Here is a 25003-nt window from a genome sequence, read left to right on the forward strand (position 1 = left end):
AGGGGAGGGGAGGGCCAGGTGTGTGCAGCACCTCTAACATGCAGAGCCCCCACAGCAACACTCTCCTCTCCCCATCCCCTTCCCATAGCAACTGAGGCATCACCCCACCTCACCACCCCATTCCTATGAAAATGGCAGCATCCTACTCCCACAGCAAGATGCAGGGCACCCATCTGGGGTCCTGGTGCCACTCTGGCTTCAGCAGGAGCCCACTGCCAGAGAGGCAAAGGGTGGAGGGCTCCAAAGGGACCCAGTACAGACCAGTACTCATTTTCCTTGGGGTGCTGGGAGGACACCTGGAGCCGTGGGAACCCCTGGGACCCATGAGGATGCTGAGAATCTCTAAGATAAGGATACACTGCTCCTAACACCTCAGCTCCCTACTCAATGTGCCACCTCTAGCCCGCTGTTCCCCCTCCTCAGGCCGAGGCTCTGCTGTTGTCCCCAGAGGCTGGGGTGCTGAGCCGGGGCTGAGCACTGGGCCAGCCCTGCCCCCTGGTGCCGTGGGAGCTGCTCCCTGCAGGGCTCAGCCCCGGGGCTGCTGGAGCTGAGCCACCACAAACTCCTCACAGGGCCCGCAGAGCCGCACAGGAGCTGGCGAGCTTCCCACCGCCCTGCGGCATCACCTCCCACTCCGCCACCACTGCTGAGGGGACAGAAGGACACGTCCTGGACCCTCCATGGCACCACCAGCCCATTTCCGGGCTGCCCTTGGGGATATGCAGCAGTGTCATCCTAGCACAGGTGCCCTGGGACACGCAGGACTGCTGGCACGGGTGACAGTCGCCTTCCCGGCACCCCGGGTCGATAACCGGGCGGCCGAGGCTCTCTGTGGGCCGGGACACCAATGGGTGGCTGCAGCAGCGGGAGAGGGAGGGGAGCACTGGAGGCTCTGGTTAAACTGGAACGAGGCGCGGCGTTCGCCCGCGGTCCCTGCCCTAGGGACTCTGACCCCGTGGGCCGGCGAGGGGAGCTGAGGCAGGCGGTGACGAGCAGCCCCACAGCCACTGGGACGGAGCCGGAGAGGGCAGAGCAGGATGGATCCGACCTTCGAGCTGGCAGATGACCCCAGGTGGGTGCCGGAGCCCCCCATGCTGCTTTTCAGCCAGGCAAATCTAACTTTTTGCAGCAGAATTTTGGATTATTCCATCTGCTAAGGGAGTCACTTGTGGGTGAGGCAAGTCAGCCAGGGGACTGCAGGGACCCTGCATGGCTGGGTGTCCCCGTGTCCTTGTGGCCCTGTGCAGCACTCCCTTCTGCTCCACAGGTTCTCCCACACTTTGGTGGAGATGCTGATCAGGAACTACAGCGTGCCAGCAGCCTGCTTCTCCCTGCCGCCCACCTCCCGGCAACTGCTGCACCGTAGGTGGGGGGACAGGGTTGGGGACACCCTCCTCTTGTTGCTGGCAGGAGCAACAAGGGATGAAGGTGGTGGGGTGGCTGTAGCAGCTGCAAGCAAGGAGCAGCCCCAAGGAAGGGGGAGGCAGCATGGTGCTGCCAGGGTCTTAGCCTCCCATCCCACAGTCCTGCCTGCAGGGATGGGGATGGCCCAGGACGGGTCAGCACTGGGGCAGGCGACAGGGCACAGGGAGCAGCAGGTCAGAAGTGCCAGCTCTGGCACAGCCAGATGTGCACGGTGTGGCACAGAGCTTCCCAAACCTGTGGGGTGGTGGGTTGGGGGGCAGCTCTCCGCAGTAGCGGCCCCAGGAGGGACAGGACAGGATGAAGACAGCTTCTCACCCCTCCCTGGCAGAGCTGGACACGGCCCAACTCGCCATCATGGGCCTCTGCACCATCATGACACTGCTGTCGGTCGCGATCTTTGTGGAACAGACTTTCTACCTCACCCACAAGATCCGCTGCCCCATCAAGATGAAGACACTTCGCTGGAGCAGCTCGGCCCCTACGGTGAGCTGGGGTTTGGGGGTGGTAGTGGGGCATCATCCAGGCGGCCAGGGCCACCCAAGGGGTGCCAGCCCACAGGAGGGGGCAGTGTCAGTGTGCCAAGCTCATGTTCCCCCAGGTTGTGTCTGTGGTCAGCTGCTTCGGACTCTGGTTCCCACGCTCCACGATGGTGGTGGAGATGGCTACCACGACGTGAGTATCACCCACCCCAGGGCAGGGGCACTGTGAAGCCCATGGGGCTTAACTTGCCTTCCTCCTCCCCCTCCTCCTCAGGTACTTTGCCATCTGCTTCTGCCTCATGATGAAGGTCATGGTGGAGGGCTTTGGGGGGAAGGAGGCAGTGCTCAGCACCCTGGAGGATGTGCCCATGGTGGTCAGCACTGGGCCCTGCTGCTGCTGCTGCCCTTGCCTGCCCAAAATCACCATGAACAGGTGAGGGAGAGCTGGGATAAACCCCTGCCCCTGGGGAGGGCTTTCAGCCCCTGCTTCTGCTGGGCTAAAGAGAAGTCCCTGGGCAGGGGCTTGGGGACCTCAGAGTGCTATTGGTCTTTCTGTTCATGCCAGGAAAAAGCTTAAACTGATGATGCTGGGGACTTTCCAGTATGCCTTCTGCAGGGTAGTTGCTGTCTTCCTGGGGCTGGTCCTGCACACCGATGGGAATTATAACCCTGCTGATGTGAGTGCCAGGGCACAGGGATGGGCAGGGCGATGTCCTAGACAGGGAGCCTCCACCTGCTCTCACCTTTCCCAGCAGCTTTGTCAGTCCAGGAATATATTCTGTGCGCTGCCCCTACAGATTTCGGCGGAGAGTGTGGCCCTCTGGATCAACACCTTGGTTGGTGCCTCTACCCTCTTCGGGCTGTGGGCCCTGGGCATCCTCTTCCGACAGGCCCGGCAGCACCTGGCTGAACAGAACATCCGGGGCAAGTTCACCTGTTTCCAGGTGAGCCCCTGTCCTGCCCAGCCCCCTCCTGCAGCACAGATGGGATGAGGTGGCATGGGGGAAGATGGTGGGACAGGAGCCACCACTGGGAGAGAGCCCGATCTGGCTGCAGGACAGAGGGAAAGGTGAAGGGTGGGATCCTGGCAGTGGTGCAGCCCCCACCACTTGTGGTGTTGGTGGTCGCAGCTCCTCCTCGTCCTGACGGCACTGCAGCCTGCCATCTTCAGCATCCTGGCCAACAATGGCAGCATCGCCTGCTCGCCGCCCTTCTCCTCCAAGGCCAGATCGCAGCGTAAGTCGGGAGACGGGGGAACGGCATCGTGTGCTCCTGGTTGGGCCCCTCTGTCACATGGTGTGGCGTGGGGAGGGGGCATGGTGGAAGGTGGCAGCTTCAAATGACCCTTCTGCTTTTTCAGAGATGAACTTGCAGGTGTTGATCCCGCAGACCTTCATCCTGGCGGTGCTGACGCGGATGTACTACCGCAAGCAGGATGACAAGCCAGGCTACCAGCCTGTCGGCTTTGCACCCACAGGCACTGACATCAAGGCGTGAATGGGAGGGAGAAACTGGGGTGCCAAGGGGCAGAATGGGGTGAGGGGCTGGTCTGCCCTGTACAACCATCTCCTCCCCTGCCCTGGGGAGCTGCAGGCAGCAGAGGAGGCAGAAGGGGAAAGAGCATCTTGGGACTGAATGAAAGGGTCTGAATCCTGAAAGCCACAAGCCAAGGGGGTCAGTGAAGCTGCCTCCAGCATGGGGCCTCTTGTCTAGCACGGAGTAAAGGTGAATTTGTACTTGAGTCTTGTGTTGGTGACTGGGTTCATATTATCTCTGCCCAGGTTGGGTGGGAGACGACTCCATACAGGGGGAGGAGGATGAAGTCCAGAGCAGCACAGCCATGGCATGGGACCATCATGGGGTGCCCAACATCCAGCTGTGACAATGACCTCTGGGTGCTGCTGCCTGGGGTCCCAGAGCCAAGGCAAGGCCAGGGTGACGGTGATTTCTCCCAAGACCTCTGGATGGGTCTGGCCTGTCCCTGGGGCACGTTCTCCATGGCAGTAGCTGCTCCTGAGAGCACAGAAGGGAGTTTTCACACCTGCCAGCCTGGAGCCAGGCAAAAGGAGGAGCGCTGATGAGCCTTTGTAACACAGGCAAGTAGTTAATGCTGCCTTAACCAGCCTTGCCCCAGTACCAGTATCTGCTCTACATTTAGAACACAGGTGGGGACAGACATCAGGAACAATTGCAACTTGCAGAAACCACTGGGCAATCTTTTGACTTCCAAGTGTTCATTACAGACATCACAACAGGCACAACTTAGCCCGTGTTTTCAAATGAACAGATCACATTTAAAATCCTAAAAAGTTCCAGCACCCTCTGATGCTCTTGCTTCTACCAGTATCCTTGGCACTTTTCAGCTCTATTCTCCTGTTGCTGCTCTCTGCCATCAGAAAATCCCCTCCTAGAGGCTTACACCAGCTCTACAGAGAAAGTGAGGTAGGGCTGTCTCGCAGGAGTAGACTCTGGATTTAGCAGCATCAAACTCCACATGTTCTTCATTGCATGCTAGTAAAATTTTATTTTCCCACTGTACCTCTTACTTCATGCTTAATTCAAGCATGTCTCTTCTGGATGCTTCTTTTGAAGAGTGAGGGATGGGTTAAGGGTGTGCAGGACAGCCCTGAAGCAGCAGCATTGGGTATATCTGTGGGGAAGATGATGATCCTGGGAAACTTGGTCACATGTGTTGCTGAAAGATCAATGTCCTATTCCTGATAGGACATGACAGTGCTGGTCCAGCGATCCAGGAGAAAACAAAACAACAAAGGAAAAAAAAAGAAAAAAAGACTAGATTGGGATTTGAATGTCCAATTTAATTTCAGTGCAAGGAGGAATCAGGGATTATTGATTACAAGAAACAGCTCTGTTATTCCAAGCTACATGTAAAACCATGGCTGGCTTCTTACCGAGCACCCCAGGTTTTGCAGAGAGACCAAATATGTTAAGGTCCCTGCAGAACAAGCCACCACATAACACCACTGTTATCCAAATTTATAGAACACTGTTGCATAACTTGTGTTTTAAACAGTAGTAAGGCTCTAAAGCAGCCTGGCCTTCGTGATCCAGCTCAGGAAAGCAATGCAACACCCATACTGAGGGAAGGGTGAGGAAGGGAAGGTGGGGAAGATGAGGGAAGAGACAGTGTGGATGACAAAAAGTAAGTGCTCTACCACTCATAAACAGAGGATTAACAACTGGCTTCTACCAAGTGACCATCATTTGCTCCTTACAGCTTAAAATCCATAGCAGCCAGCCACATTCCCACAGCCACACACATCCCTGCTGAAAGAAGTCCAAGTGGAAGATTAGGGATCCCCAAAATATCCTTTCCCATACTGGCTCTGAACTCAACAGAAGCACAGAGTCTCTGTCAAGCCCTTTGGGCAGCATGACAAAGGACCAGCAAGATAAAAGCTGGAAAGAAGCTGCAGTCTGTTCCTACCACAGGGCGACCATGTACCCTGGAAGCATCACATCGTGCACAGCTTGTGGCAGCACATGATGAGTCTCCTCCTTGCACCTGCTGCTTCCCAAGCCTCACATCCTGATCTGGAGACTTCCCTGCAGTATTGCTGACTGGGCTCTGAGCTGTCCTCTGCTCCCAGCATCGCAGGGTACAGGCAACTCGGCCCAGCAGCTCCACCCAGAGACCACGGAATCACAGGCAAACCCGACAGAAAAGTGAGTGGGAGCTCCACAGCTCCACAGCAAGGCCAGTCCCTCCAGCACTGGCTGTGGGACAGTGCACCGACCTGCTCTGCTCAGGCACGGGAGGGCGAGTGCCCTCGGGGAGCTGCAGCCCACAAAGCTCAGTGTGTATCACAGACACGACAGCAGGCACAACTGGACCATGGATTCAAACAAGCATTACATGTTTAAAGACTTAAAAAGCTGCAGCACTCTCTGATGCTCTTTCTGGCCTGCCTCAAGGATCAGAGTGAGCCTGCACCAATTTGTGCATGTGCTGCACAAACCAGGTAACTGTCACATGAACTGGAACCCCTCAAGGGGGTAAAACGTGCCCTTCATCTGTCCAGCTGCACACACTGACACGGACAGCAAACTGGCTGCTTTGCCCTTAGAACAGCAACTTCACAGCACCAGTGTAAAGGACTGCTCTGGCCCTTAGACCACAGCAACTGAAACACAAACACACACAGAGCAGTGCTGAGGGGCCGTCTGCATAGACAGTGACACATATAACACACCACAGACTGGGACAAGGAACTTCTCAAAAGAGTACACACATTCATTTCCTACATGGGCTCTCACACACCCAAGGAAACACATAGACAGCAAGTGCCCTGAAGCAAAGATTCATTCTCTTCTCTCCAACAGCAACTGAGGGCTCAATTTTAGCAGTCTTACTGAGGTTAGCTGGACAGGCCTTTCCCCTGCAGCCCCTGTATACTTTGGAGCTGTGAATGCTGCATGCTTTACGGGGTGTGCCACTCTACGGTGCCATGAGTCCTTCCTGGGTGTAACTCCTGCGTGCCAAGCTGGTAGCCCTGCCCAGCACGCCCTCACTGCAACACACTGGGAAGCTCAGTTTATAGGCTGTGAGCACTACAGGGTCTGCTGGATAGATTGCTATTGCTCCAGCCCAGCAGAGAGGTCTCTATTTCCTAGAAGCCTTGTTACACCACTGCTTTGTGAGTGCCCTCGAGGTCATGCTGGTTGAGGAACTGAGGGGTCTTCCGTTTGGCAGTGGCACAGATACTGCCTGGGGGCGGGGGGATAAGACAGAGGAGCTGAAGGAAAGAAGAGACAGATGGATCTTCCCACTCTCCCTCTTGCCTGGAGATTTAACAAGGGAAAAGAAACCAAAACAAAAGCCACACTAGAGTGCTATTCTTTGCGCTTTTAACGAGTATTTTTTTAAAATATAAAAGCCATCTTCACCCTGGAAACCACTAGAACGTAAACAATAAAAAGGGGATTTGGGGAGAAGAAGGGAGAGGAGGTTCGAATGTGTTTCCAGGCAGCAGCCCTTGCTAAGAGCAACGGGTGCCTCCAAGGCCCTGTGCTCACCGTCAGCCCTGTTCCTATGGCTCTCTTGCTCATTTAGAGTTCCCCGCTGGGTCTGGACTTAGGATTCTGCGATTAGCAGTTCACAGCAAATCCTGGCAGGTAGCTTAATCCTCTTCATCCTCACTGATGTCATAGGTGACTGCAGACTCATTCCTGGAGCGGTTGGCGGGTGAGGAAGGAGGAGTCTTGGTGGAAAAGGGCCAGCGGAAGGAGGGAGATGGGGAGCGGTCATGTGTGGGGCTACTGCTGGGACTCTGCTTCGGGCTGATGGCCTGCAGCATCCGGCCCTTACCCTCCTTCAGCATGTGTTTCTAGTGATGGAAGCAGGAAGACAGTTAGCACAGTTTAAACAGTCATGGAAATGAACACTACTTACAGCTTGTGCAGCAAGAGTTGTGTCCCTTCATTACTTTGTGCAATGTAAGAGCAGAAAATGCCCCAGCATCACTCTGGGCTTTGGAAACTGCACACAGAGTAATCAGCACATATTTTCAAGCACTTCTAACATGAAGTGCCTGTGATATTTACCCAGCAGCACAGGAAAGCCTGGCATAAACAAGTAGCTTCAGACTCATCCCAGGCCAGTGACAAAGTGACTGCCATCCTCTTGGCAGCTCAGTGGCCAACAGGGCACAAGCTGGAGTTGACAGGCCAGCTCATGGGACAGAGGAACTTTTCACCTACAACCATAACTATCATTATCTAGTTGGCAATGGTGAGGGCTCCCTGAAAACAGGCTGTCCACGCCTGGGACAACTTGTCTGGAGACAGGCAGCACACTGAGCACTGCAATTAAACCCTAAACCTTTGCTCTGCAGACTCTGCAGAAGCCCTACAATGAGCGTTGATCTCTCCAAGATCCCCTTTTCCCAGAGCACCTCCTTACCAATGCGCCTTCTGGACCAAACATCTCCAAGAAATTGCCGATGAACTCTCGGGACTTCTCTTCCCACTTCTGGATGAGATCAATGCTCTTCTCCTCCACTTTCTGGACAAATTCCTTTGACTTCTCCTCTACATCCTTCACCCTCTTTTTCACCTTATCCACGCGTTCCTGGAGGTGGTATTTCTTCTCCTGCACAGTGGTGGATCAGAACACAGCTCACTAAATCTGAGTGGTGACCACTTCTGCTCTGTGTTACTACACTGAACTGTTGCTTAAGACTCAGCATCTCCATTAGTCTGGTGACACTTCTCCTTCATTTCCATGACACTTCTTCCCCAGACTACATGGCAGACACAGTGGGGCTGTGAGACACTTTGTGGCAGGCACTGGCACAGCACGCAGAGCAAGGCTAAAGCGAGAGATAAGCACTATCTAATAGGAGTGCATGGAAGAAGGAAATATTTATATAACATACAGATTAGATTTGAGTGACCTGCTGTAGGTCTCTCTGCATATCACAACAGCACCAGGCTTTTTGCTGGGTGTTTTTAAACAGAGGCAGAGTTACATGCCAAAGAGAGGCCAAGCAGCCGTTACCTCTCCTCTTTCATTGTTGTTCACAAGCATGGTATCTGAGTGATAAAAAAATGTTTACTACTTTATTTCCAACATCAGAAGTGTCTTCTGCCATGTATTTTGTCTGTGGGCTAGAGCTGCTCAGCAGAGGATCAGGGCACGTCCTTCTGTCCTACTCAAGTGCTTACTACTACTCCTGCAGCTCCAGGAAGAGAACAGTACAGTGGGAACAGGATCAGATTTTATCCTAACAAATGACCTTAAGAAGGTGGCTGAGGGAATAGGAGAGAGATGAGACAGCAGCTGCTGCCAAAAACAACCCACTTTTCATTCAATTCAAGAAAGCACACATTTCATCACACACCCTCTCTCCAGCTCTTTCAAGACGTAAAATGTCACCAGGATATCTCTGACAATGGAGCAGTATTAGCAAATCTCCAGCTCCTCTGGGTGGGTCCCTGAGGTGATTTCAGGGGCAGAAGTAGTTTAATTTCTACTCCAAGGATGCTGGTTTGGTGCAGATGCTTAGCTCTGCAGACAGGCCTTTTACTGGCATGTGGCAGGACTGTGCTATCACTAGACAAGACTCAGCATCTTCACACTCTGTGTGGTGAGACCCCCTTCAACTCACGTTTATGAAGCTGACATTGAGCTCTTTAGCCGTGTAGCCCCGCTGCAGGTTCCGTCTGACATAAACATCATAGTCCCGCACGATCCGTGTGATGATGTCTGACGTTGAGATCCCCTCGGTCCTCTGAGTGGGTGCAAACATGCCTAAAGTTGGGGAATAGGACCCAGGACAGCTGTAGCAAGACACATGGCAAAAAGCTGCTGCCACCTCCATTAGGAAACAATCTCTCCTGTCAAGAGCAACTTTCCTAACTGTCCTCCCATCACCACATCTTTGACCTTGAATGTACAATACCAGAGTCGTCCTTTCTGGGACTACAAGGAAGACCCAAGTAAGACCACAGCTTGTCAAAACCCTGTCAAAATACCAGGTACTCTAATGAAAAGTTCTTTACTTTAGCTGGTATAAAGACTATTGATCATAACCCACTGTATATAGAATAGTGTGGGGACAAGGACAGGACAAGGGGCCCTACAATTTAGTGGGTGGAAATATAACATGCTGTTGAAGGCTAAGTTTGGACAGTATAAGAAAGCTGCACCCCCAGTGAATTTTACAGCAAACAGTTAGAGGAGCCCCTTTGCTAAGTCATGAAACTCCCCATTTGTGAGAATCTGTAAGACAAACTGTAGTATGTTTTCAAAAGGTGGCAGTTAATTCAATCACAACTAGATTGGAATTAGGAATTAATGCTGGGCCATGTGTGGCCTAGGACATGGGACAGTCCTACTGATATGAAATGGGGCCTAAAGCTGCTTCTTCCTGCCCTCAGAGCCTCCTGGGCAGCCCTTGTTCCCAGAGGGGCACTGCCACTTCCCCAGGCATAAATAGTCCTCCCACACACAGGCATAGGAGAAACTACAGCAGATCTTTGACAGGAAGCCCTGGGGAATCTGATTCAGACCCACCTGCCTCTTTTATGTGCTTATAGACATCATCACTGCCAGCAGAGGAATAGGGGATGTCATCATGTGCAACAAAGTCGATCTGAAAATTAAGAAAGTGAGTCAACATTTTATCTTGAATGTGCAGGTCTGCTTCTGTCAAAGGTTGGTAATTTTCAGCTCAATACCTCCACGCAGGGGTGCGACAGAGAACAGCAAGAAAGCAACACTGAGCAGTCCCAAGTTCTCACTGGCAGTTGCCTATCAATTGTAAACACATGCCAGAGAGGCAAGGAAAGGCTGGGAATAAGGACACAGCTGTTTTAAGCCTGCAGAGAAATGGTTTGTTAATGGCAACAAGTCTCCCCTGGAGACTCCTTCACCTCTAAAAGCAGTTCAACAGATGTTAGAGATTCCTTTCGCTTTATCTCACCGACTGATAAAAGACTCTCAAGGCAGCTTGCCTGGTCTCCTGCTGCAGGGAAGCTCATGGAAATGTAAGCTGCTCCTGCTGTAAGCAGGGAGTTGGACCAGACACCCCCCAGAAATCCCTTCCAACCATGTTATCCTCTCCCTACTGCATTTCACACCTATCTCTACCCAGCACCAACTTCTGGAACAGCAAGAACCCTCTCAGGCTTCTTCACCATGTCACAATTTCCACCTTATTTTAACATTACCTGCCAGCTCAGCAAAACCTTCTAGTTTCCCAAGAAACCCACTCGATCCCCATAACCCAGTTCGTTCTATATTCAAGGAGTTTCAACAGAAAGAGCTTGCTCAGGCAGAGGTCACCCCCAAGGATGAATTCTTGCTGTGAACAGACAAGAGGCTAATCAAAATTCCAAAAAGATCAGATATCACAAATTACCCTGTGCTCTGCCAGGAACTCGGGCGTGAGCGTCCACGGCGCGTTTCTCACCACTTCGTCCACATAGCGACAGTGCTGCACAGCATCATACCGCTCATTCTCATTCATTACCGTGAAGCCCTTGAAGTTATGGGTCAGCTCATCACTGCAGACTGGAGAAACAGGCAGATAACAGTGAGCCTGAGGTACTTACCCTGGTGCTTCACAGTAAAAGGATCTTGCACACATCTCTGCTGGCAGAGGCTGGCGATGGCACTTCCAAACCCAGCTCTTCCAGCCACAAAGAACCAGAAACAGGCAGCACTACAGGGCACTAAACTCCTGAGCAATTCTGGGCAGGCTGTTTGGGGAATTTCTGCCCAAGCTGGGGACCCACACCCCAAGCCTTCAGGGTCTCTAGAGCTTACAGCGCTTATCAAGAAAACCAGCCAACACAGAACACAACTCTCCTGTATGAGCACCTGGGGGCCTGCTGGGCTTTTAAGCCTATGGATGTCTCAGGCTTGGAATGTGAAGTCCACAAAAAAATCCATTGTCTAAGCTTCCTCTTTCATAAAATGTCATAACAGAGTTGAGTTCTTGGAAAGTTGTATTAAAACACAGGGTGAATTCACAGGAAATCAATTAGCTTAATTATTATGTTCTATGAGGAAGTAAATTAACAACTCTTCATAATCTGCAATGCAAGGTATTGAGGAGGGAGTTTTATTTGATTATCAGACTCAAAAGTAAACAGGGCATTACCAGTCTCAGTGGTATTGGATGTATTTACGTTCTAGACAAACATGATAAAGAGCAGGTGAGACTGTTCCCAGCTTGGAGCTCATGTTCTTTTGGGCTGTGGCCTCTTGTCTCAGTCTTGGTGCAAGGGGAGCAGCTCATTGCCCTCCACCTCCTCACTAGTCTCCGAGAGGCAGAGAGTGTGGTTATACTCCTTGATACTTTAACATGTTAATAGTTTGACCTGAAGTTATTTTCCTGCTTGTTTTACAATGTTTATGTACATGGGGACGTCATTCTACTTTCAAGATTTCTAAGCTCAGGGCATTCTCATAGTTGGAACAACTGTTTCAGCTCTCCTCCCTCCCTTCCCCTTCCAGACACTACTATAGTGCACACAAAAAAATGCAGATGTACCACTATAAAAATGCCCTCAGCAGTGATGAAAACTGTGATAAGGAAACAAACCACCCAAGGATGTTATGATCATTCTATTGCAGGATCAGTTTCATTTTGCTTCAGGAAGCTAGTGGGAGTTGAGAAAAGTAGTTAAAGGTATTCTCAGCTCTCTTACTTTGGCATCATTACACAGCCTGAGCAGGGGTCAGCTCTCGACAGACAACATGCACAGCCTTAGGGGCACAGAGGCACTACCTGGACAGAGGCCCGTGTACTGCAGCAGCCAGAAGAAGGGTATCCATTTTCCTCTTATATTCTTGAAGGAAGCCTGGCTAAAACACCTGTGTTAGATCCCCTCAGGCACTCAGCAGGATATTTCTGGCATCATCTAAAGACTTATGACCTAACAGCCAAAACGGTGAACTTCTATTTGGAGAAATGGGGCCTCACTGACTTCCATGTGTCCAGGCACATGCCCAAGAAATCACTCTGATCTCCACGCTCCTAAGGGGATCTGTCTGGCATTAAGCAATTCCCATAAGCAATCCCCAGCAGGGAGCTGGAGCTGGGGAGAGACTTGCAGAGCAATACAAACAACATAAAGCTCAAGCAGCCACAGAAGGACTGTTACTCATTCTTTAGCTGTCTTATTCAAGAGTCAAATGCTCAGTTATCCCGAATACGTTTTGATACTCAGGTGTGCAACTCACGTGTATCTGTCACAAAATAGAAGGGTCAAATTAGAACAGCGTGATCAAAAATCTTTTCCTGAAGCACTCACCTGGTACAGGGAATCTTTCTGCAGACATATCCAACCCTCAACATATTGCAATAAGACTCCAGCAACATTTGGGACAACCAGCTCAGTGAGAGCCACTGAGACCACAAAGAAAAAAGCCCTGTATGCACAACCACAGACACAGGTAAACTGTACTCTTGCAACAGCCAAAGTCAACAAGGTCACTCCTTACCTCCAACAATGAGGTATGTGTTTGGGAAGAGGTTCTTTGCTTGCATCAAGGCCCGGGCATGTCCAGAGTGAAACAAGTCAAATATTCCATCGGCATAAACTCTGACGGGGCGATCCACTGTGCCAAAGGGACAGAGAGACAGTTGTGAAGATGCCTTCCTGGAGAAGCAGCTGCTGCTCATGCCTGCATTTGAGGACCTACTTAAACTCATGGGGGTGTTACAGAACACAGAGCCATAGCCAGGACAGATTTGTGAAGAGAAATGGCTGTCTCTATGTCTTCCCATTTGGAAACAAATGCATCTGAGCTGAAATACAATCACATTCAAAGGCAGACTGAAAGCCTACCATATATCACCCTAACAAGATAAAGGGAGACCTAAGGAAAAGCAAACCCTGAACATTTTCCTTCTGTGGAAATCAAAATGCAGAATAAACTTTTTTCACAGCAGTGAACTACCAAAGGGGAACTGGCCCACATGTTTCATAGGTGCCTGACTTCCTCCTGCCAGCCAGGATGGCATCTCAAGACCTTTAGAGAATCCCCCTCTGCAGCCTGCTGCCACAGCTACCAGTCTGGTTGAGGGACCAGACTGTTCTAATCCCCCACCAGCATCATTGCCTCCTCTAGACCCAATGGCTCTATCCAAAACCCAAGCTGGACTACACAAAGAAAAGCAGACACAATTCTGCTGAACCTCTGGCATTAGCAGCTAAATCCATAAATAAATATGGAGGAACAAATCTTTCCTCAGGCTACCTTTGCCAGGGGAAATTATAGCTCAGCTCTTTGAGGTCAGCACAGAGGTAAAGTGAGATAGTCTAGCCCTGCAATGTAATAGTGGGAGGCTCCCTGACTTCTGGTCTTGGGACTGTACAGGATTGCAGTCCTCTTGCTGCTGGTAACAGAAAGCCACACAGTCTTTGTATCTGACACACTCAGGAACAGCCTGCTGCTCTCTAGCCTAGTGCAGGCAGACAGACTCAGAGAAGTGGTGTGAGCAGAGGTACACCAAAGCTGCAGTGAGGACAGGGCAGAGATAAGACCTAGCAGGATTGCTGAGACCCCAGGGCTCTGGGGAGGGCCCTGAAGGTACCCAGAGACAGAGCCTGGAGGGCAGCAGGAAGAGGAGTTGATGCAAAGGTCAGGGTTGTCAAGTTCAAGCTAAGTAGAGGAGTCAGTTTGAGGACAGCCTCTTGCAACCACTTTTTAGTGGTTCTATGACCTCAGTCTGAAGATGTCGGGAGGCTCCATAGAGCCAAGGATCTGGAGATATGCGACTGCAAAAGCTCTCTGTATGCCAAAAGAGGGCTGGTCCTGGCAAGCCTTTATGAATGTACAATCACATTCTGGAAATTGGCTGGGACATCCTTCCCTTTCCTCTGTACCTGCAGCAGCTACAGTTCCTGAGCACAGACATAAACAGCAACAAGGAAGCATGCAGTGTATTTTAGTTCTAGCAGGCAGAAAAGCTACCAGTGTTGAAATCAGGAGACCTTTTTGCAGGCTCTGGAGACTTTCAGCTGGGAAATTAATGTAGACTGTGAAATACACTGGATTTCCAGAGCCTCTAGCAGGAAACCACTGCCAGGTCTCAATCTGAGCTGGCTCATCTGTCAGCAGCACTCAGGTAGATAGAAATGCAGCATTTTTATTGTCTCTGTAGCTATAACAGAGAGGCCAAATAAGACAGCACCATCTGCACACTCTGTTTGGCAGGAGAGGGCAGTCATTCCTCAGGAGTCAGTCCTGCCTCTGCTTTGGACTTGCAAAGAGAACAGTGTTTCTCCCACATTGTTGTTGTGAGGCTGGCCAACTGTGTTTAATGACACTGACTTTACTTCAAATCTAGGCTAGAATGGGACAGGAAGAGGCAGTGGCACAGGAAGAGTTAAAACAAATACCTGTTTGCTTCAAATACCCTTACTGGTGAAGGCACAGCTCCTCACACCTACAATTTCAGTTGTACTGACAGGCCCAATTTCACATGGGAACAGTTATCTAATCACCAAAGCATTAACTAAGTCATTGGCTGCAAACCTGGTCCAACACACAAGGTTGTTTCAGTCTCAGAGATATCACAATCACATCCACCCCCCAAACCCCCAACATTTACACAATCTCCTTCGTCTGTTTTTTTACTTACAAGGGGTCCCCCTCACCGCTTCCTCATAGGTTACTCTGATGTATGGCTTGCTGTAGTCGATTTCCACTTCATCTGAAAACGGAGCCGGTTCCCTCAGTCCCTAAACAGCCAGGGAAGTTTCGCTGTGAGAATGCAAAGGTGAGGGCAGTTCAAAGCAGCAGCACTGCCACTGCAGTGTCCTAGCCACTGAGTGACTCACTGCATCGCTGCACAGTTCAGACACGTGTACTAAAAGACTAGTTAGTGTAAAACCTCAAAACAGCCCTGCAGGGTGATTAGCCTGAGTTTAGAGAGTATGAGAGAAAGCAATGTAGAGTTTAGAAGAGAGCAGTTATACTGGACCCAAGAAAACCGGAGGCTCAGATCTGCAGCTGCTAAACCCAACTTTGGACACACGGCACTTCACAGCAGCACAAGCAAAGCTTCAAACCTCACTGTCGCAGCTCCAGCTATGCCCACTCTGGCAAGACCATCACTCTGCTGTGCCTGAGTGCTTGTGCCATGACATATAAAATGTAACAGCTCCTTGATTTGAGTACATGAGCGAGCAGAAGAGCAATACCAACAGCAGCACTAATGTGTGTATTGTCATATTATATTACATTCACCATTTCTGAGCCACACGCAGTGAGGGACTAACCTCAATCTGTGGCAGAATACTCCAGGTGCTTCAAGAAAACTCCTCTAACTTGCTAGCTTGACACAGCAGTACATTTAACCAACAGCTGAAGTCCAGGCATCATTTCTGGTCTGCTCTGAATGGAAACAAAACATCTGCCCTTCCCATAACAAAACAACGGCTCAATTTCCTTCTAGCTGGAAGGTGTGGGGCAGCAATGGACAACTCGTTCCTGAGGCAGAACTCTAGGGAACAAGCTTACAGATCAATAACACCTTCAAGCTGCAGAAGAATAATCAGCAGTTTCCTCTCTGGCCTCCTGTCCCCCTGCAGAATCCTGCCACGGTGCCCAGCACCACTGCAACCAGAAAAACCACTGCTATTATTGCTACTGTCTTTCCTCATTAGAGTGCTTATAGAGAAGAGCACAGGAAAACAACCACTGACCACTACATTCAAGCAAACTGATACTGCTGAGCATCTCCTTTAACTTACTGAGGCTCCGTGTTTCACACACCACCTCCTCTGCCAGGATCCTTACTGTCAGGTAAGGCCTGCAGGCCTCTCCTTTCTTCACTGCCATTGTATCTGGGACTTGTGAATAAAACCAGATTCTTTGTAGTTTGGTTGGCACACACCTGATATGAAGCTAGGAATAAAAGCATAAAAAAACCCTATCAAAATTATCAGAGGAACACAGAGAAATGTTCTCAAAAGGTCCTGCCAGTGTCTTGCCCTTCCTCTGCAGGGCCTGGGAGGGTCAGAACCTAATGTGATGTGCACAGTACAACAGGCTTATGTGTCAGCAGGTTTGTTACCATCTGCTGCTGAGCCCTGCTGCTTCAGGGGAACATTCTGCCAGCCAGCTGCTTAGTTGGGAGTGGTAAAGGCTTCAAGGTAATCTCACAGTTAGGCAACACTATTACTCTTGCTATAATAAATAAAACTTTTGCAAATGGAAGAAAAAAAAGAAATCTTTCACAGGAGATCTCTGTTTGCCCTGTGGCTAAAAAACAGGCAGGAAGCTCAGAAAGTGGCTAGATATCACTTGTCTATTTGTAGACAGATGTTTTACTTCTGATACAGGACAGGCACCAACTTGAAGAGCAAGTGACTCCCATGGAATAATAACTGCACATTTCTCTTTCCTTATTGAAAAGACATGGGGTCTTTAAAAGAGACAGGGTGGGTTTGACAACAGTGAAGGATATAAAGGCTCTGTGGGATAAGTCACACAAGCTCAAGCCTCCACTCCCAATGCTTGCCTCCCCAATTCTCACTGCTAGCACTGCTCTTACTTCATTACTACCAATGCTGTGGGACAGGGCTGAAGGTCCTGAAGAGCAAAATGTTGCCATTGAGGATGAAAGCTGCAACACATCACCCTATTTTGCCAAGGACTATGACCCCAGTGCGACGTGGCAGGGATGGCAGCTGGCTTTTGATAGAGATAAGGAAAGAACAACCAGAGCACACGTGATACACGGGACAGCTCTAGGAAGAGGGCAGAGGAGAACTGTAAAAAGCACATTGTCGCAATATTGTGGCAAGGACAAGTTAAAGTCAGCCCTTTACATCGGCATTAACTTGCCCAGACCCCCTTCAGAAGAGATCCCTCTGGCTTTAGCTTGCTAAAGCTGTCCCAAGGTTGATCTAGGAGAAATCCTTCCAGTTGTTTGTGCTTTTACTTTTATTGCTCCCGAACAATCCTGAAGTACCAGGAGCATAAATGCAGTCTTTCTCCGGACCAAGAGAATCAAACAGTGATCTTCCCAGTGCTTCAGAGCATGGATTCAACAGATTACTTCTGTGGGTGCTTACACACTTCAGACCCTCCTGCAGTTCCATGTGCTTGCTTGGAGTATTTCTCCCTCCCACTGGGTCACTCAAAACACACCTCTCAGAAGCGACATGCTACTCCTCCATGGATATCTATGTGCATGCCTGTGCCACTTCAGCTTAAGTGACAAGCCGGACACACTACAAAAGCAGCTTAGCGATTGCCTCAGACCTAATTTAAGCCCACGTTGTAAGTATGTTATTAGTATGAACAAAGGAAGATTTCAAACTGGATTTGCAAGAAGGATAGCTACTGTCATGTGCTTCTTCTCCTCTGCCCCCCCTTGTTTTCTGTGTCCACAGACAAGCCACCACAGCTCAATGTTCTGATCTCACATGCTCCTAAAATTCATATCTCTGCTTACTTACGAGTGAGCGTCGGGACATTTTTGGAGGGATTCCATCCAGCTCTGTTGCCCCATTAGGGCCAGATCCATCTTTTCTTCTCTTTCGGGAATTCAGCCTGGAGGAGGTTGGCGGCTCCATCTTGCCAAGCACGTCCAGTAAGAACTGGAACAAAATGAAGGAGGGGCAAAAAAATCAAAACAAAACAAAAAAAAAAGAAAGAAAAGAGAGATATTTGTCAGATCTTCCAAAGCAGAATCAGTCAACAGCAGGCACAGTGTACAGAAGGTCAGTGCAAAGACACAGCCACCTCACAAGGGGCTTAGCCAGTTGTATTTGGCATCAGCTGCCAAAGCTTGACAAACAGTGCCTGGTGGGAATACTGAATCATTTAACGCAACTCAGACTGTTCTGCAGAGAGAAGCGTGCAGCAGTCAGCTGGCTGGAGAGAAACTGAAACAAGAGTTGCAATACAAATTATAAATCATTACTAAAAGGCTAATTATATTACTCTCATACCTGAAAAGCAACTTAAGGATTATGGTGCACCCAGTCCACATTCAGCCCTCCCTCAGCTCTCACTTGGACTCTTTACCCTTTACACCCCTCAAGACAGCTGGCTGGGTGTGCTGCATCCCTGTAGAGACCTCAAGAGAGGAAGGAGCAGGCCTAAGCAGAAGGGTAAGGGTGAGGGAGGGGGTCAGAACTTAAATGACTAGTTGGCTTGCTGTTTGTTTTGTTGTTTGTGTAAGACCAAGCTGCAGCTCCCCAGTGGGGACAGCTCACTTTGGGATGGCTGCCACCATGCTCCCCTCTTGTCCCCTGTCCCCACCGCAGTGGTGACTCAGCAGATGGTGAAGCAGCTGCTGACACCACATTAGGGCACACTGACTTCTGGCACTTTATATACCAGGTTGTCATTAGTGGTGGTACACAGAAGCTGAACTGCTTCTGTGATGAACAGACAGACAGACCACCAATTTGGGATAGAAACTGTGACAATTATGTGGAAGTAAGTTATCCGTGCTTTTGAGCTGGAGTCACCATACCATTCCAAAGGGGCCCTGGAGTATTAGGAAGCCCAGCTTCACACAGCTGAAGCAAAACTACGGGTTTACAGGAAGGTGTGGCAGCAAATATTCCTTTTTCAGCTGCTGCAGGATTTAGAAATGGGTGGTAGATCTGCAAAAACTAAAGAGCAGTGTTGTGTCTCTTGCTCCCTTGAAGTGTGCACCTCTCCAGTGCAGCAAATGGCATTTCTGGCCTGCTGTTCCTGAGAGCAGCATGACCCCTCCACCAAGGAATGATCCTTACGTGCGTGCCTCAACCCCCTAATAATAAGAGCAGTGTGGAATTTAAAACGTCTCCCCACCCACATGCTATGGGTGTGCTGGAATGTGCTAGGTGGGGCAAGTGCAAGGTATGAGAAAGGGCAGATGCCCCCCTAAATACCACCCTTTTCCTCAGCAGAGGGGCTCTGCTGAATGTTCCTGCTTGGAATGAGCTGGGATTGTCCTCACTAAGGGCCACTGAAAAACCTCTGCTGTTGGCAGCCAAGGAAAGTGTGCTTTGTGGAAGCTCTGTTAAGAAGCAGATTTAGTGATCGGACTTACTCAAGCACAAATGACTCCAGGTTAAGGAATGTTCCAAAGTAAGGAGTCCAACGCAGTTAAACAACACACAAACATCCCACTCTCCTCACTGAGCATCAGCAAGACAACACCTTAGGGACAGCGTTAGAGCCAAACACAGCTGAACTGGGCTGGGGCTACATAGATCTAAGCATCCCTGGCTGCCCTGCTAGACCTGCTACAATACGCTAAGAACAGGAAAAGAGAATCTTAGGTGTGTGGGGAGCCAAAAAATACTGTGAAGAAGATAAAAGCGACAGTGAAGAGCAGCCACAAGGACACTTAAGAACTGCATGACCCATCCAGTACTCACTCCATAATGCCTGTGAGTCAAGCTTGCCAAGTTTCCCCCATTCCAGTAATTAATTTACCATTTCCTAACAACAAACATATGGGAGGATGCAAAAGCAACCTCAGGCAAAAAGAGTTTGCAACTCTGACTTCAAGTCTTCAAACACTTAACTAAACATTTAACTTTCAGGCAAGATCGGTGCTATAAATGCAGCAGATTCCAAAATGCCTCTGTGAAACCACAGAGTATGACACAAGTAATTCTTAGATTTTGCAAAGTGTCACCCTGCAAGCACACTGTATCAGTCATTTACTTCACCACCACGGTCCCAGCAGAAATCATTCAGTTCACAAAAAGCATTGAACATCTGTCCCTGGCTCAAGTAACCCCAGCGTTCACGGAAAAAGTGAGGGAAACAGCAGCAGCAGCTTTTCTTGTTATTTGGTCAAAATAATTTCACTGTGCTTCAAGTCCCCTGTTGGTCTGTGACCACTCCCTTTCCTTCTCTTTGGAAAGAATTAAACAGCTTGTTCACATGCTGAATGCAGACATTCTGAACCACTGCCCAGCAAAACATGAAAAGCACTGGCAGAGGTTTTGGTGCTGAAGTACGGACATAGCAGCCCCTACACACAACCAGGTGAAGTTCTTCTCACGTGAGCCCAGCCCACCAGAGCAACCAACTTCTCAGCTGAATTATCACCATCACCTTCCTGCTGGGTGCAGAGCTCGTGGCCAGACAAAGACTGCAGGTTACAGCACAGGGCAACACTGTGCTTTAGGCTGATGTACAGCAGCACTGTCCCGGGCCAGGAGAAAACTCCAACAGCTTCTTCCAGCCCCTCCCACACCCAAACCACCTGCTCTCCTCCACTCTAACTAACTTTTTCACCTCTCAGGGTATTTGTAGTCAAATGATGGCAAACAACATAAGTGAATGGATTCCAACTTCATATATTCTATTACTGGCTTTGGATTAAATAAGCAGCAGTGGTGAGACAGTACCAGCCACACAGCAGCAGCAGCTTTACCCAATATACTGAGTGAGAAACCTGCTTCAAGGATGGGATAAACATGCTCTATCTGCTCTGATCTTACAAGTTAGATGTTGCTGAAGAAGCCTCTGCAACGTTTGGAGAGCTGGGCTGGGCACCTGAGTGATGCAGCTCAAATTAATGCAGAAATTAAACAATAATTTTACCACTCTTTGGAACTTTAAAACCTCTATGCTGTGGCTAGTGCGTTTCTGAAAAGTCCTCCCAGCACCAAACTTGTCTTCATTAAAAACCGGGAACATGTTTCCAAAAACAACACACCTTACTGGGATAAAGCTGCTAATCTTAGAATGTTTCATTTTGACCCAAGTGACAAAAATAGCACCCTAAACAATTACTAGCAATGGGATCCAGCATCTGTAGCTGACCTTAACACATGAGGACACAGCTTTGCTTCCCCAAATGCATAAAACACTGCCTGTTCTAAAATTAATTACATTTGCAGCAGATGGGGGAGAGGAAAGACAAGACAACTCTCAAAGCTCATTCTGAACACTCCAAGATAGAAAGCAAGCATAACCAGAAGAAAGAGCCCTGCTGTAAAATATTAACATTGTTCTATTTAAAAGTGTCACCCTCCTACATTAGTGAGTCCATGGCTAAATATGAGAAACCGCTCACAAGGAGCAAGGTTGGAAGTGTCCCATTTGGGGCAAACCACAGTCTTTGCACCACTTTAAAAAACACTAAGGGCTTTGCTTCTTAAACTTATTTCTTTGGTGCATATCCCATACCAAAGAAGGGCCTTGCATCACCTGCCAGCTGGCTCACTGAGAGAGAGAGACCTGTACGAGCTCTGCGAGGAGCAGTCGACTGCCAGACAGAAGAGTCACCCTCCCTGTCAGGGAATCACTGAATCCCACCGAAACACAGTTGCTTCTGGGAGAGAAAAAGGACAAGCACTGATTACCACCAAGGAAGAAGATATATAGGCAGGGAAGGAATTTAAAACTTCTTCCTTAATGTGAATTAACTATACCATTCCACCAGAGGTGGAATTTAACCACAACATCAAAGTTAATACCTCCAGCAGGTGGAAAAGGTCGGAATAGGCACAGCAAATCTTCTTGCTTAGCCAAAGCCTTATTTCAATTCATCTTCATGGAAGCCTTGGTGGTGTCAGAGAACTCCTGTCTCACACTACACTGGAGAGGCAGATCAGATCTTTCTGCACCCTGAGCACACTGATGGAACGAGGACCTGGCCCATCTGCATTGCCTTTTGATGTCCCAAAGGACTTCTTGAAGAATGTTATCTGAAAACTTACATCAGCAGCACGATTTCTTCTGCCACTTCTTTTGCTTTTCACTTGCAGATTTATATGCCAAAGCAAAATAAATCCTGCTACTTAAACTGAAAGCCTGTGCAAAACAAGAGCTGACTGCAACAACTTGATAAATGCTCCAGTCCAAGGCTGCTCCAATTCCTACCCTGGACCCGAGCACAAGACTGGCAGTGGGACCAGCGAGGCCCTGGGACACCCACAGCTCCCTGGGTGGCACCGCCTGCCCCAAGGCTGCGCTATCGTCCCTCCGAACCTGGGAGGCGTTGGCACAGTCAGATGTGACTGTCATGTGCTGCTTTGCCTACAAGATCATTGCACTTTACAGGAACCAGCTATTTCTCTTCTGCTGACTCATCTGCAGGCAATACTACTAAACTTTGCACTCTGCCAGCTGTCTGCAGAGAATTGCCTTGACACATGGACAGCATGTAAGCGGGAGCCTCAGGGGGAAAAGAAGAAGTCCTGTCACTTCAGATAATACCCTTGTCAGGCTATAAAGTACCAAAGAGTCCCTGTATTTCTCCACATTCCTCAGTCACGGGTCGAAGAGAATCCTTTCCCCCCTGTTCTTCCCTACTTCCAATGCCCAGTTTACAAGTAACCTTACTGGCATGTACCCCTGTAGAGATCTGTTGTAGATAGAAAGACTTGGAAGAAGTTAATGGCAAAAGACTCATCATGGATCTCTTTTCAATCAGTGTTTAAAAATCTTGCCCAATCTCCAAGGCAACTTCACGCCCCACCCAGGCTTGCCATGCCTACCTCTGTCCCAATCTCCAGACTCAGAGCATCTGCCTGGAAACGGAGTGCTGCTGGCTGTGACCCAGCCTGTTCACCTCCAGAGACACTGTGATGCTCCTCACAGTCAGCATCTGCTCTATCTATGTGGTCTAAGTCCTTGAGACCCTTGTAAAGGTTACTGCAGGATCTGACATAGTCCTGTCTACACATAAAACAGTCTGCTTCAGCTTCTCTGGATAAACAACAGCAGCTATCATGCAGCATATTCACAGACACCTGAATGTATAAAAGGGATTCCAGTTCAGCCGGTGCCACACATTAGTCCAACAGCATCCAGACCTTCAATACACCAGCTAAAACAACCTCCCAGGCCTTGCCTCCCCTACTGATCTAGGCAGGCTGATAGCATTTTCTCGAGCAGAGCCTGAGAACGAACAAGCTCTAGTACCTGTATCCTGCAATAAATAAAAAGATGCTGCTTCTCACCAACTAAGTCCCCAATGGCTTAAGACAATTCTCCATAACACCACCACAACTGAAAAGAGTGCAGCATGATCACCTTGGCAGTGCTGTGAACTAATACACACATAAAAAAGAAAAAGTGCCTGCATGACCTTCTCTGTGAATTCACGGCCCTTCTGGGTATACCATAACCCTAAGGTACTGAGTGTCCCACCACGCAACTGTCTCTGCTGTGGGTAGTGAAGCAGAAGATGTAGGGTTTATGCAGAGTATCAGAGATCTGGAGCCTGCCCTGGGACAATAAATTATGAGAATGGGTGGTCATTCTGTCCCAGCTTCTCCATTGTGTTTTGTTTTTAGGACTTAACCACAGAGCTTTTTGAGACTTCAGGTGTAAACTTCCTTTCATAGTTTTACACATCAATACCGATTCCTTGCTGCAACAGTTACTGTTTATGGATCTTTCCACAGTGATTTCAAGACAGTTACACCCGAGTCAGATCTTGGAGCAAGAAACTTCCAAGTCATGAATTTTAATAGTTAGGTATATACAGCAAATTCCTTCAGGAAATAAAGCATGGGTACTTGTCATCTGAATTTCAGAAGCAAATACCACGGCTGTCCTCAGGCCCAGGAGTCCTGCAGATGGAAACTCAGTGGTACCTTTCCTGACCACCCCAGCCCTTGCCAGCTGCTCACCACGGTCCTGGTTGCTGCAGCAGCACAGGGTGGGGACACAGGGAAGGCCACCTGCAGCATCCTGCACCTCCCTCCACAGCCAGCGAGGGCTACCTAGGAGCATCGCAGCTCTCAGAATTCCTGAGGGCTTTAAAGTCTAAGTACAAACCCATTAATGAGCGCAGCCAGGGCTTTGGTGGACACCAAAAGCGGGTTAGAAAGGACGTGTGCCTGTGAAGCAGCTGGGTCACACCTTCCTTCGCCGCAGCCAGGGCCACCTCCTCATTGTCCTCTCTAGGCCGTGACTGTGTCCTCTAGGTCGGGGCACGTTCCCCAAAGCCCTCCTGCTCCAAACCCTGTGGGTGTACTCCAAAAGTTTCCCACAGCGTCTGCTGCTGCCTCCTCTCAGCCACCCCCGAGGAGCAGCCCCGAGGATCACGCCCGAGCCCCAGCCCCTGCCCAAGCCCCCACGAAGCTTGGTACCGCGACCACCCCAGCAGACACTGCCCTCTTGCCCAAAGCCAGTGCCCCATGTCCCGGCCGACCAGCACCTCCCGCCTGTGCCATGGCCACACCGCGGGGAGAGCGGTCCGGGGAGGGACCCCTGAGCGGCTCCGCAGCGGTGCCCTCATGTGCCGCCAACCCAAACCCGCGCCCCTGTGACAGGCACCGCTCTGTCCCTGCCCCTGTCCGTGCCCCCACAGCCCCCCACACCCCCCTCAGTGCCAGCCCCCGCTCCCGCCGGACTCCCCCTTACCCGCGCTCCGCCGCCGCTCCGCCGCCCAGCCCAGCCCAGCCCAGCCCGGCCGGTGCGGCCCCGCCCCGCTCCCGCCGACGCCAACGGGGCGCGGGCGGAGCGTCGGCCCCGGAACGACGGGAAGCGGCCGGCCCGGCCCCGGAAAGCCGCGTCCCGGGAAACCGCACCGTGGAACCTCCGTTCCGGCTCGCGACGGCCCTCCGTGTCACGGAATATCCTGAGTTGGAAGGGGGCCACAAGGATCAGCCAAGTCCATCTCCTGGCCGTGCACATG

The 25003-nt window shown here is 50.1% G+C and overlaps 2 protein-coding genes across 4 annotated transcripts; one reads left to right on the top strand and one right to left on the bottom strand.

Annotated features, from left to right (window-relative positions):
- The first annotated feature begins 888 nt into the window (after positions 1-888).
- Positions 889-3645, top strand: SLC51A (solute carrier family 51 subunit alpha). 2 transcript variants are annotated; one of them, XM_032697755.1, is made up of 9 exons: positions 893-1072; positions 1268-1362; positions 1754-1908; positions 2024-2097; positions 2179-2337; positions 2470-2581; positions 2702-2848; positions 3035-3140; positions 3265-3645. In XM_032697755.1, exons 1-9 carry the CDS (start codon positions 1038-1040, stop codon positions 3399-3401), a joined length of 1020 nt encoding a protein of 339 aa, XP_032553646.1. In that variant the 5' UTR covers positions 893-1037; the 3' UTR covers positions 3402-3645. The 2 variants fall into 2 exon arrangements, with proteins under 2 accessions (XP_032553647.1, XP_032553646.1); XM_032697756.1 differs by lacking the exon at positions 1268-1362 and having other exon boundaries at positions 889-1072.
- PCYT1A (phosphate cytidylyltransferase 1, choline, alpha) lies at positions 1243-24799 on the bottom strand. 2 transcript variants are annotated; one of them, XR_004358788.1, is made up of 10 exons: positions 24730-24780; positions 17853-17993; positions 15026-15125; positions 12880-12996; positions 10790-10941; positions 9943-10021; positions 9035-9177; positions 7828-8016; positions 5488-7252; positions 1243-1253 (listed from the first exon to the last, which is right to left on the bottom strand). XR_004358788.1 is itself a non-coding variant. In XM_032697754.1 (9 exons), the coding sequence occupies exons 2-9, from the start codon at positions 17967-17969 to the stop codon at positions 7046-7048; spliced, it is 1104 nt and encodes a 367-aa protein (XP_032553645.1). In that variant the 5' UTR covers positions 17970-17993; positions 24730-24799; the 3' UTR covers positions 4703-7045. The 2 variants fall into 2 exon arrangements, 1 of the variants encoding a protein (XP_032553645.1); XM_032697754.1 differs by lacking the exon at positions 1243-1253 and having other exon boundaries at positions 4703-7252; positions 24730-24799.
- Between the last annotated feature and the right edge of the window lie 204 nt (positions 24800-25003).

Source organism: Chiroxiphia lanceolata, chromosome 10 (genome assembly GCF_009829145.1).
Source record: "Chiroxiphia lanceolata isolate bChiLan1 chromosome 10, bChiLan1.pri, whole genome shotgun sequence".
Taxonomy (NCBI): domain Eukaryota; kingdom Metazoa; phylum Chordata; class Aves; order Passeriformes; family Pipridae; genus Chiroxiphia; species Chiroxiphia lanceolata.